Genomic DNA, 12,833 nt, shown 5'->3' with positions numbered 1-12,833 from the left:
AAGAGACACACACACACACAGGCTGAGACTGTGATAAACACAGAAAGACTTCATCTGAGCACATTAGGCATGCATTGTTAATGAATACAGTGTTTGAAAGTAAAACTCCTGGGATGCTTTGAACTAAACGAGACAATGAAATCGGTTAACTTGAAGTCTTCAAATTAGCATCCTTTAAAACCGAATCGTTAAATGAAAATGTAAATCATGACTCTATAATACAGCGTATACTTTAAACCTCACAGTGAATTAAGCACCTTTGGTAAAACCTTCACTTGTGCAGCTTGCTGTTCACCGCTTGTTGATAATCTACATTAGGTCTGTGACTGCATAACCGAGTGTAATCTGCTGCTATTAAAACAAGACTAAGAGTCTACAGCCATGCTAACAGCTCTGTGAGGCAGTACTTAAAAGCACAGTGCTGCTTTAAGCTAAATCCTAATGCGATCATCTCGCAGGTCAGTGAGAATGTGCTTATAATGCTGCATTCCATTAAACCTCAGAGCTAAGAATTAACCACCCCGAGTCGGAAGTTGCAACTGGAACGCCCACTGAAATCGGAGTTTCAACTCAGAGGGTCGGAGGAACCTCAGTACCCCTGACTTCGAAATCAAAGATGGCCGCTCCATGTAAAAAAAGAATCATGAAAGCTGTAGTTTTTACCATTTATTAGCACTTCTGTCTTTATATTTGTTGTACATATAGTACTGTCCAAATCCTGTTTGTGGATGTGTTGCTGCTGTGTCAGTCGGCGTGAAATGCCGTGTAATGCGTTATTATAAACTGGTTTTGCTAACAATGGCTAGCTGACTTATGTAAACATTGTTCCCGTGCAACTGGAACGCTAAACTCGGGTTATTCGGGTGTGACATCATTCTGAGGGCTGAGCTCCGATGTCTAACGGAACGCGGCATAAGCACAGTGCTGCTTTAAGCTAAATCTTATGCTAGCATGGCACGCTCATTAAGACAAAACATGTAAACACGCTGATGTCTAGCAGGTATAATATGAATTAGTAAGAACTAATCAGAAGTAATCACAGCATGTAGCCGAGAATGATTTAAATACATTGAGGTAGTCTGTATTTGAGCACAAAGCTAAGTACTGGATAAAAAACTGTTTCAGTCTGGACCAAAGTGGTGGACTGACTGATGCTGTCTAAAGCCACTAACATGTCCTCTTCCTCCCTCACAGTGCACAGCAATAACTGATACAGACATGCAACAGAATTATTGGTTTGATACGACAATGGCCAGAAATGTATGTCAAAAAACTGTATGTATGACCACACAGTGGCATGAAAGAGGACACAGAGAAAAGACACAGTGAAGAAACCCCAGAGTAAGTGGACAGGGAGCAAGACCTATTCTCTATTCCCACCGGGAATTCCTCATTCTCTCCTTTTTTCCTCCCCCTCTATTCATCTACCCTGGAGGACTTACTTGACTCTGGGTAGACTGAGGATCTCTTTCCTGGGTCTCTGTGGAGCTGGATGTCTTTGAAGGAGAAGATGGACGCAGCTAAAGTAACGACAGAGAAGTTAGTGAGACAGTGTGTGTACATGACATGCGTATGTCCAACCGTCGGACTGTGTGTACTCACTGTCAGCTAGTGTCTGAAGCTGATCTCCAAGACTTCGGAAATATGAGTGTTTGAGAGCGTCCTCAGCCGATACTCGCTTCTTTGCCTCAAACTTAAAGAACAGAGACAGGATTGTGAGCGGTTTATCCAAAGATTAAGCTGCACACACGTTCAAATTATAATCCTACACAGCAATGTTATTTTACCTGTAGGAGCATTGAGAGCAAGTCGTGACCGTCGTTGTCTATTCTGTAATAGAAAGCAAATAGGATAGTGGGAGGGAAAGAAAGGATGGAGTGTCAGTTAAGTCAAATGCTGACATAGGCCATTTAGAGCTGTGTAATGTCCCTGCCCTTTCAACAGAGGCGGAAAGGCTTGACTACAGTTTCTCCTGAAAATCATTCCTGCATCTTATCTTATTACATCTAACATATCAAAGTCATTCCACACACACGCACGCACGCACACGCACACACGCGCGCGGTTAAATCTACACACCTGGGTGCGTGGTTGACGAGGGGTTCTGGGCGGTACTGGGGGAATTTGTACGTCTTAAATTCTTCACTGGTGGTGATACCTGGCCAAGTCTCTTCAGTAGGGGTACCTGTAAGAGAGGGCAGATCAGTATACAGAGAAGTACACAGACACACACACACACAAGTAAAAGCATGAATGTTGCACAAGCAAATTCAAATTCCGCTGGTGTTGTCTTACCAAGGATGCGAAATATGAGGTGAAGCTCATCCTCCACAGTCGATCCCGGGAAAAGAGGTCTGCCGGTGATCATTTCATAAAAGATACAGCCCACACCCCTGGGCACACGGACAGAAACAGAGGAATGTTATAGAGTCGTATTGAGTAGGTTGAGTAAGTGTAGATGGAGCAGTTGTAATACATGAGTCCATTATTATTTATAGTTCAAGAAAATACATCTTGAACTATCAATGGAATTTCGACAAGACAGTGCCCTGTGATATGTTCCACAATGTTTTTATCGCAAATTAAAGAAGTGCTCAAATACTGAGAAACATACAACAAAAATGTAGGTTTCTGCGATTTTACATCCAAACCAACTACCTAATGTAAGACACACCACCAAGTTAAAAAAAGGGAACAAAATAATGTTTTTTTTTCTAAAACTGTGTGTATCTGCAAATGCGTTTGCTCACCACATGTCAATGGGTGTAGAGTACTCAGTGGAGCCTAGAAGCACATCTGGTGGTCGGTACCATAATGTAACAACTTCATTTGAGTAGGTCTTCGTAGGGACGGACTTGGCTCGGGCCAAACCTGAATTCAAACACAAAACAAGGGGACATGAAGCTACCCAGATTTTACCTTTTGTATCTAATGAGATGTGGTGCACCACAGGTGAACAGGTCAATGAAATATCCTTCCACAACTCAACATACAAGAATAAACCTTCACATACTGAATAAGGTCAGGACTTTTGAGTTGTACCTGCATTTGTATTATAATAACTTTCTTATTACTTAATGGATCATTGTTTCGAATGTGCAAATGGGACATTATTATATCACTGGATTCATTCTCAATTCACATTCCTGTTCCAAATTGATTATACTCTACAATTAATTTGTAATTAACACAAACACAAGAGAATGAGCAGTTTACATGTTTTAATTTTCACCTACAGAGGGCAGTGTTGGGAGCTTAGTCAAGAGTGTTGTTTGGTTTGAGGAGCGTGGCCTCTAGGGGCTGCTAGTGAGGCTTTAAACCTCATGCAGTAAATGTTTTAGTTAAAAAGAAAAAAAGAAACATTTGAAACTATGAATCTTGTGGCTTTGTGTCTTAGTTACAACATTGTTCTTTGAAAACTGCAGCAGGTATCAATGGAATCAAGCACATGTCAAAATCACCAGTTACACCTGCGCTGCCTCCACTCGAGAACTTCTGAAGAGGCAATGAATAAGACTGATGTGGTGATCCTAGTAAAAGCTTTACCAAAGTCTGCCAGTTTGAGCTCTCCTTTTTCATTGATGAGCAGGTTCTGGGGTTTGAGGTCTCTGTGGAGAACCTTCCTTCTGTGGCAGTACGCCAGACCTCTTAACAGCTGGAACAGAAAGATCTGTGGAGAGGAGGGGAGGGGAGAGGAGAGGAGAGGAGAGGAGAGCTTAATATTATACAAAGCCATTAAACATTAAACATTTTATAAACAACCATTTACTGTTAAGAGCAATCGTATAACGCATTATTGCAACTCAGTGGTATGGAAATAAATACTTCTAGAATTATTATCATTAACAACCTGAGCTGTAAGTGTTCTGTCCTAAAATCTGCAACCTTTATTTGAACTTTTTATTTATTTCAGTTGTTACAAATAGAGTTATATTAAACAACATCTCTTCAGTACTGACCGTTCGTATTATTCTGAATTACCTTGACATTGTGAACACTCATGATGCTCCCACAGTCGTCCATGTACTGCTTCAGGTCTTTTTCCTGACAGATGGAGGAAGGAAGGATGTCAGGAAGGAAGGAAGGAAAAAAGGTACCATATGTAGATTTACACGGATAATTCCTTTAAAAACACACACAATAGCCATGCACAGTAAAGGCACTCACCAGGTACTCAAACACGAGTGTCAGGCACTTGTCAGTGTGGATAATGTCATGGAGAGTGACGATGTTGGCGTGCTTCAAGTCTTTCAGAAGAGACACTGGAAGAAGGAGACACGTGAGACACCGTCAGTCAAACAAAGACAACGTGTGAGGAGAATTAAAACATCGCATTGCGCAGTGAGCTGCATCAGCACCGAGGTTATGTCCCAACAACGGCGTCCTCACCTTCTCGGATAGCCGTGCAGGGGGCTCCCTCCTCGTGCTCAAGTCGGATCTCTTTCAGAGCCACTAAATTGTCTGTCAACTTGCTTCGACCCTTAAACACAGTAGCATAGGTCCCCTGGAGAGAAAGAAAAACAATTGTAAATGCATTCGGAAAGGAAAAACAACATACAGCGTATTTAAAGACTTTGTATGTGATTTGTGTTCCTTTCACAGATTTTCTGTCGAGAGCTCACCTCTCCTAGTTTGTCCAGTTTGATGTAGGTCTCAAGTTTCCCAAAGCCGATTTCAGACTAGAGAGAAGAGAAAGAAAAAAAGTTTAGGTGCCCCATTTATTTGGCTATAATCTGATTGTCGACCAGGCTTGGCCACCTCACCGTATTTAAGATAACCACTCTTGAATCAAATCCTGCAGGCTAGGGCTGTTAGTTCAGATTGCAGTCCCAGTGCGGCTGACATTTGGCCTATAGCTGCAGGGTCTGAGTCACCATACTTGTCATTCTCTGTGTGTGTGTGTGTGTGTGTGTGTGTGTGTGTCTGTGTTTGTGCCAAAACAACAGCTTGGTTTGTCCAACACTCTCTACCGAACTCATGCTGCAATTCAATCACCACTGAATTATGGCCATAGAAACATCTGTGTGGAACACCTGCTGACACAGTTCAGCACCACGGAAACTGTACTAGAAGTCCACATCAGTGTGCCAAGGCTAACCCCCCTATCTTGCCATGTTGAGAAAAAAACTTCCTGGATCCACCCCTTTATCTTCCATTCCAAATTTGAATGGGCTACTCCTTGGATCATGGTCCCCGACTAAAAGGTCCTTTTGATGCATAATCCTGCTGAATTACAAACCAGAATCGCACATAGGAGAGCATATACAGTTAGGTCCATAAATATTTGGACATTGACACAATTTTCATCATTTTGGCTCTGTACACCACCACATTGGATTTGAAATGAAACAATCAAGATGTGCGTTAAGTGCATACTTTCAGCTTTAATTTGAGGGTATTTACATCCGAATCAGGTGAACGGTGTATGAATTAAAACACATTTTATATGTGGCCCTCCCTTTTTAAGGGACCAAAAGTAATTGGACAAACTAACATAATCATAAATGTAATTGTCACTTTTAATATTTGGTTGCAAATCCTTTGCAGTCAATGACAGCCTGAAGTCTGGAACCCATAGACATCACCAGACAATGGGTTTCGTCCCTGGTGATGCTCTGCCAGGCCTCTAATGCAACTGTCTTCAGTTCCTGCTTGTTCTTGGGGCATTTTCCCTTCAGTTTTGTCTTCAGCAAGTGAAATGCATGCTCAATTGGATTCAGGTGAGGAGATTGACTTGGGCATGGCAAAACATTCCACTTCTTTGCTTAAAAACTCTTTGGTTGCTTTCGCAGTATGCTTCGGGTCATTGTCCAACTGCGCTGTGAAGCGCAGTCCAATGAGTTCTGAAGCATTTGGCTGAATATGAGCAGATAATATTTCCCGAAACACTTCAGAATTCATCCTACTGCTTTTGTCAGCAGTCACATCATCAATAAATACAAGGGAACCAGTTCCATTGGCAGCCATACATGCCCACGCCATAACACTACCTCTACCATGCTTCGGATCATGAGCGGTTACTTCCCTTCTCCATACTCTTCTCATCATTCTGGTACAAGTTGATCTTTGTCTCATCTGTCCATAGGATATTGTTCCAGAACTGTACAGGCTCTTTTAAATGTCGTTTGGCAAACTCTAATCTGGTCTTCCTGTTTTTTAGGCTCACCAATGGTTTACATCTTGTTGTGAACCCTCTGTATTTGCTCTGGTGAAGTCTTCTCTTGATTGTTGACTTTGACACAGAAACGCCTACCTCCTGGAGAGTGTTCTTGATCTGGCCAACTGTTGTGAAGGGGTTTTTCTTCACCAGGGAAATAATTATTCTGTCATCCACCACAGATGTTTCCCGTGGTCTTTTGGTGTTGCTGAGCTCACCAGTGCGTTCTTTCTTTTTAAGAATGTACCAAACAGTTGATTTTGGCCACACCTAAAGTTTTTGCTATCTCTCTGATAGGTTTGTTTTGATTTTTCAGCCTAATGATGGCTTGCGTCACTGACAGTGACAGCTCTTTGGACTTCATAATTAGAGTTGACAGCAACAGATTCCAAACACAAATACTTCACCTGAAATGAACTCTAGACCTTTTATCTGCTCCTTGTCAATGAAATAACTAGGGAATAACACACACCTGGCCATGGAACAGCTGAGCAGCCAATTGTCCAATTACTTTTGGTCCCTTAAAAAGGGGGGTGCCACATATGAAATGTGTTGTAATTCCTACACCATTCACCTGATTTGGATGTAAATACCCTCAAATTAAAGCTGAAAGTCTGCACTTAAAGCACATCTTGAGTGTTTCATTTAAAATCCATTATGGTGGTGGACAGAGCCAAAAGGATGAAAATTGTGTCAATGTCCAAATATTTATGGACCTAACTGTACCTCCACCAAGGCCTGACAGTCTCCTTAAAGTCAATCAAGAAGCACCAAATTTCACACTCTCATAGGTATCAGTTCCCTAAATATGCCAGATTTGTTTCCATCAAGATGTGTGGGTTATTCCCTGGGGAAATGTTGCAAAACACAAAATCTATATAACACCCAGATTTAAATGCCATGTGCAATTAGACAGTGGAAACTTCCCTCAAGGTCTTCTCTGGTTGTACAGCTATATTAACTATGTATTATATAAATATCTTTATTTTCAACAGGAGTGTGGATGTACAGATGGAATGCACACAAATGCAGGTGCATGACACCTCGTTCAAGAAATGAATTCATATTTATTTTGGGCTCTAGATGTCTATGTCACTCAATAACAACATTCAGGATGTAGCATATACACATTACACACACATCTCAACAATATGTAATTTTTTATAATTATAAGTGTCTGTGTGACAACATTATCAGTTATGTACACATGCATGTATTTCTTGGCCACAGGAAGTCAGTATAATGAAAAACTACTAGGGGTTGAGCTCATCCACTCCAGACAGCCTAATGGGGATAAAATATCCCTTCTAAACATTTCTATGGATAACCAACAGACGTACTTCACATCTGCGTACGCGCCGTGAATTCAGAATTAATCCTATTCTTAGTTAATAAAGGTTTAGCTGCATAATGTATGTAGCCCCTGGGTTTTCAGTTCATGAATTATAGATGGATGTAGCTATGTCAAGCTGTGATACCCACAGGCCTGCCAGTGTTTATCCCTCACGCTGACAGTTTCCCTCACTTATTTGTCTTTCTCTGTCAGGGTCGCCTCAGCTGCGGTTAATCCGCGTTCGTCTCTCCGAACATACTCATCTCCCTCAATCTTGTGCTGGCCCGTCCCATCATGATGCGGATACGAGTGCCAGGCCAGCTCTTGGGTGTGCGGGGGGAGGGGTCTCCAGTGACCAAGTTAGCTGATGAAGCATGTGATATCTTTAAAGCCATGTCCAACAGCCAACATCCCGACACGTTTCGGACTCAAGAAGACCCACTTACATGGGGAAACAATTGTATTTGTGTGTGAGCATGTGCGTGTATGGGGACAAGTTTTAATTCTGCATAATTAATTAAGAGACATAATTATATCTATGTATTATACCCAATGTATCTGTTTTTTATATCTGTATTTGGTGATGCTTGAAAATAATAATTAATAACAAAGAGAACTGATAAAACAAAGCCCATCAATAAAAACGGTTGCGGGTTGCGTATGCATGTAGTATGGGGACGCGAGTAGTTTTGTGTGTTTTGGATTGTGTGTCCCTGTGGGCAAGAGAAAACTGTATTTGTGATGATGAGATATACAACGTATGCTGAAATGTAAACACACCGACCCTGCTCTCACACATACACACCCTCACCCACACACACCCACCCACCCGTGTTTGTGACAGGGGCTGTCAGGAGCTGTCGGGAGCTGTGTAGCTCTTTTGACAGAGGAGTCAGTCTCATGGGCAAAATCATACACACACACACACACTGTGACAAACACATACACCGTGACACACAGCAACACACACACAGTGACAGACAGACTTTCAAAAACATACAAAACACACATTCATAACCACTCCACTAAAGAAATGTGTGGCCTCTCGCCTTTTTGAAGCATCTATAAAACAAAGGAAAGCCCAGCTCTTTACCTCCAGCCCATTCTCTGCTTACAGTGTGCAACTGCGCTCCCTATCCCTGTACCTTACAATGCTTTTTGTATGTTTGCGTGTGTGTGCGTGAGTGCGTGCGTGCGTGCGAGAGAGAGAGAGAGAGAGTGAGCTCGTCCCTGCGTATGCTTTTGATGGCAACGGGTTCATTCCATTTCCAACGCTCCAGTGAGCTTACTCAGCAGAACTAGGTCAGGCCAACTTTGAGTGATCAAATTAAAGCAACATAAAACCCAAAAACAAAATGTGTGCTCTGTCCGAGCCCCGTGCAGGAACCGAGTAGACGTGCAGATAAATGGACCCGGCAGCAAAAGGGAGGAAATGTGAGAAGAAAGATTTCTGCAAAGTGGATCGAATGTGTATCGGGGAAAAAGTCCATTACCTCTCGAGCACTGAGTGGGAGAGGGAAAATGACAGCCCTCCACTAAGAGGAGAGGTGGCAGTAAATAGATGTAGCCGGTCCGGGCTTCGATCAATCAGCCAGTAAACATCTTGCTCTGAGTCGGCTTCTACATCCGCTGATCACAACAGTGTCCGACCGAAAGGGAACGCAAGGAAAATTAAGTTAAGTAACGATGTTTTCAGTTTTTTATCAGATAGAAATATAATTTAATATATAGTGAACAGCAAAAAACGTAAGTTAATAGCGAGAGGCGCACATAAACTGGTGTCTATGAGTTTTAAATTAATAATGTATTATTATTATTATTATTATGTTGCTGTGGGGTTGAATGGGTTAGAAAAAAGTGTGACTTGAGATAAAATGACAACTCGTTCATTGGTAGAGTGGGTCATCCACTAATCAGGGGGTCGGTGGTTTGATCCCCAGCTACTTTGGTCCGTGTCTTTGAGCAAAACACCGAACTCTAAATTGCCCCCCTGACGGCTGCAGCAGCAGCGTGAATGGGATGCATGATAGGGAAGCACTATATATAGAAGCGCTGTACGAATGCGTGTTCGAATGGGTGAATGTGACTCGTAGTGTCCAGCGCTTCCAGCGGACGTTAGGACTGGAGAGGAGTTTTGTAACTGCAGTCCATTTAACATTTCCTCAGCACCAGCGAACACTGGATCTCAATGGACGGCTCTGTGAATAATTGATTAGGAGTGGGCAGCAGCCATGAGAGAAAAGAGATACCAACCAACTTCAGTTACATTACATTGGAAGGCATTCAGAGATCAAGATACACAGCTTCAGACGCGATGCACCTGTTATCGACACCGGACACATGTTCTATGTTGCGGCAACGAATTATTTATTCAATTAAAGGATGACTAAGGGCACTCAGGAAGATGAAGTCAATTTTAAATTTTTTTTATCATTTGTAACATGCTCGGGATTTTGTTCTAACTACAGGTGCTTAAACTGTGCCATGGCACAAAATAGGCCTCAAACATACAGTGCAACTAGTTTGATGCACAGTCTAATACGTTATTCTGCCTGGTTGCACCATGCTGAATGATTTTGAACACTACAACTACAACTCAGTCAAGCCCATACCTCTGTTAAGGCCTCTTAAAGTGAATCAAGCTACATCACAATTCACACATGCATGGATATTACTTCCCTAGACTTTTTAAATAAAGAACTATCCATCCGTTCAACAAGTTTATTGGATCTAGTTTGGTAGTTTTTGTGTAATCTTGCTTATAAACAAACCCACAAAAAAACCGTCAGGGGTAAAAACCTTAGCAGAGGTAAAGTGAGGCTCCACATAAACTTTGCGCTCCAGTAAAGACTGGTTCTATCATTCATCAAAGCTGCCATTTGTTTTTTCTGTAACTCCACTTTGACTATTTGTTCCTCCTTGTTTACAGCATCTGATCACTTTTGAAAACAGGTCTCCTTGTCATTAGTTCCCCTCATCATGCCTCTCTGCGTCTTTCCCTCTCTCCTTCCACCTCCCTGCTCCCTGGCTCACTTCAAGGTGTCCCAGCGTGGAATCCTAGTCAGGAGAGGAGCAGCAGCAGATGAGTCTGGCACCACTGCTGAATTATTGATTCATCTATTGCATCACGTCCCTGCAACAACCGCGGGCCACACGCGAGCTGACAAACAACGTCAGAAAAGTAATGACACTCGTTTATTTTGTGAAGACGCAAACATCCCTACAGTTTATCCTCTTCTTCTGATCCGCCCTCACACCCATAAACCTCCCTTCTTCCCAGCAGACTTTCCTTCAAACATTCCTCCCTTTCATCTCCACGAGACTCCTGCAGAAAAGCTGTGTCATTAAATAGCTGCAAGCAGGGAGCCGGAGGCAGGGCACAGGCCTCCGTTCAATAATTACAGCAAAACTGCTTGATGGAGGGCGAACCCTTAATGCTTTCCCATAGAATTTCCAGACTTCTGGGAAATCTGGGTTGTAAGTAAAATGCACCAGTAAGGCAGAGTGAGTTGGAATTTTAAGAGAACGTCCATGCGAGGGGGAGAGAGTGGGGGGAAACACAGATCAGTGCACTCAGTCGTGTATGGGGGGGAAACTTAAGAAATGAGTGTGATCGCAGACACAAAGGAGTGATGGGAATTAAAGGGTGACCAAAATGAGAAAGAGAGACGGAGCAGGAGAACTATTGCAGCATTACAAAAGGGGTGTAAAGGGACATTCTGCAAATTCATGAATATCTGCCTTTTCTTACCAATCAATACCCCCGTCACCTCTTCCCTCACCCACCCCCAGTTTCATACTGATACTCAGTCTTGGCCTGGATACATAATGTACACTCCATCATTCATTCCCTACTGAGCCATTGTAAGCTCTATAGCATAACTCAGTTTACAATGAGTCTATGTTTGTATGTGTGTGTCAGTGCATATAATTGCCTTAGAGGACCATGTTAAAAGGTGCACAATGGCACTTAAAGTTCATGTTACTTTTGTTTCTCAACAAAGCCGCGTCAAGAGAACAGCACACACCCGACAGTGCACCCAAAAATACACAGGAACCGAAAAACAACAACACCAAAGCGGCCGACTGAAACTAGTTTCAGCTGCTTTGCACACACATACACAAATGCAAATATACACACAAGCGCACACACGGACCACTGACCAGTGAAGCACGTCGTAGCCTGCGGCTCATGGGTTTGTCGAAGGGCGGGCTGTTCATTGCAAACTTCTCCAAGTAGCCCTCCGGTAGCCTGATATCAGCTGGGAGAGACAGACGCTTGTTTATGTCCTGCAACAGAGAATATGAAGAGAGAAAGAAAAGGTTTATGAGTATTGTCTTAGATCATCTTCAACTTCTACCTAAATCTTAACCATATGACTGTAGTCCTATGTTTAAGGGAGGAGTCTCCTCCTCCATTTCCTGTTCCCACATTGAAAACATTAATTTGCACTAATACACATCTACAGTATTTCAGCTTTATTCCATAAAATGTGCAGATAGAAGAGGACATATTTTAATACAAATTTATCTAAATAAAAAGGATATGTGAAATCTTTTAAATGTCCTCTAGCATTAGCTACAAAATAAAAATAATAATAATAAATGAAGCCAAAATAATCACAATACTAAGTGTAAACAGTTAAATAAGGAAGGGTAAAGATGACATCTCAATCTCAACATTAACAAACCATCATTAACCCTGGTGATATGTGCATTTCTAATTTTTTTTTATCCAGCCAGGGTAACTTGGCCTACTTTTAAGACCAACAAAGCTGCGTCAAAAGAACAGCACACGGACACACGACAGCAGCTCAGTCAAATCTTCGGTTGTCAGGTGCCGTCTGCTTTTGTGAATGAACGACAGTTACAAGGTGTCAGCACAGAAAGGCCACTACATAATAGGACGAGGTCCAATTTGGTTGCTGGCAAGTTTCAGGCTTATTTTCTGAACACAGTGTTGGCAGAGTGAGAAGGTTGGCACACCGCTGGTCCCACAAACTGGAACACATCTGGAGGCAGTCATTTTGTTATGAATCACGTTGATATATTGTTATCCTGTTTTCAAGTAGCTGATTTTTCTTTCAGTGTGTGAACTGTACCGATGTCAAGATGGTGATTTCAGTCACAAGCTGTAGTATCTCTTTTAAAAAGTTCTGCTTATGCTGACCTTATATTTACACCTTGATTTTTTTACCTTATACTTTTACCACAAAGCAAAGGTTAAGTGAATACCAGGGACCAAACTACTCCCAATTAGCTGGAATAGCTTTCACTTCATCCTTCTTGCTGGAATGCAACTGTGGGCTGTTACTTTTCCCACAATGCATTCCTCCTATATGC

The 12,833-nt window shown here is 42.2% G+C and overlaps 1 protein-coding gene across 3 annotated transcripts in view; it reads right to left on the bottom strand.

Moving 5' to 3' along the window:
* Positions 1-12,833, bottom strand: part of LOC128442399 (cyclin-dependent kinase 17) — a 38,662-nt gene that overhangs the window by 4,526 nt on the left and 21,303 nt on the right. For all 3 annotated transcript variants that reach the window (XM_053424839.1, XM_053424838.1, XM_053424840.1), the window contains 12 exons: positions 11,655-11,780; positions 4,623-4,679; positions 4,390-4,504; positions 4,168-4,262; positions 3,982-4,044; positions 3,547-3,670; positions 2,751-2,871; positions 2,296-2,393; positions 2,080-2,185; positions 1,788-1,830; positions 1,603-1,693; positions 1,443-1,520 (listed from right to left, as the gene is read on the bottom strand). In XM_053424839.1, coding sequence (XP_053280814.1) covers positions 1,443-1,520; positions 1,603-1,693; positions 1,788-1,830; positions 2,080-2,185; positions 2,296-2,393; positions 2,751-2,871; positions 3,547-3,670; positions 3,982-4,044; positions 4,168-4,262; positions 4,390-4,504; positions 4,623-4,679; positions 11,655-11,780 — 1,117 coding nt within the window. The remainder of the gene's footprint in view (positions 1-1,442; positions 1,521-1,602; positions 1,694-1,787; positions 1,831-2,079; positions 2,186-2,295; positions 2,394-2,750; positions 2,872-3,546; positions 3,671-3,981; positions 4,045-4,167; positions 4,263-4,389; positions 4,505-4,622; positions 4,680-11,654; positions 11,781-12,833) is intronic.

The sequence above is a fragment of the Pleuronectes platessa genome, chromosome 6, assembly GCF_947347685.1.
Source record: "Pleuronectes platessa chromosome 6, fPlePla1.1, whole genome shotgun sequence".
Lineage (NCBI taxonomy): Eukaryota > Metazoa > Chordata > Actinopteri > Pleuronectiformes > Pleuronectidae > Pleuronectes > Pleuronectes platessa.
The sequence above is the reverse complement of the archived record's forward strand: the minus strand, read 5'-3'. Positions and strand labels throughout refer to the sequence as shown.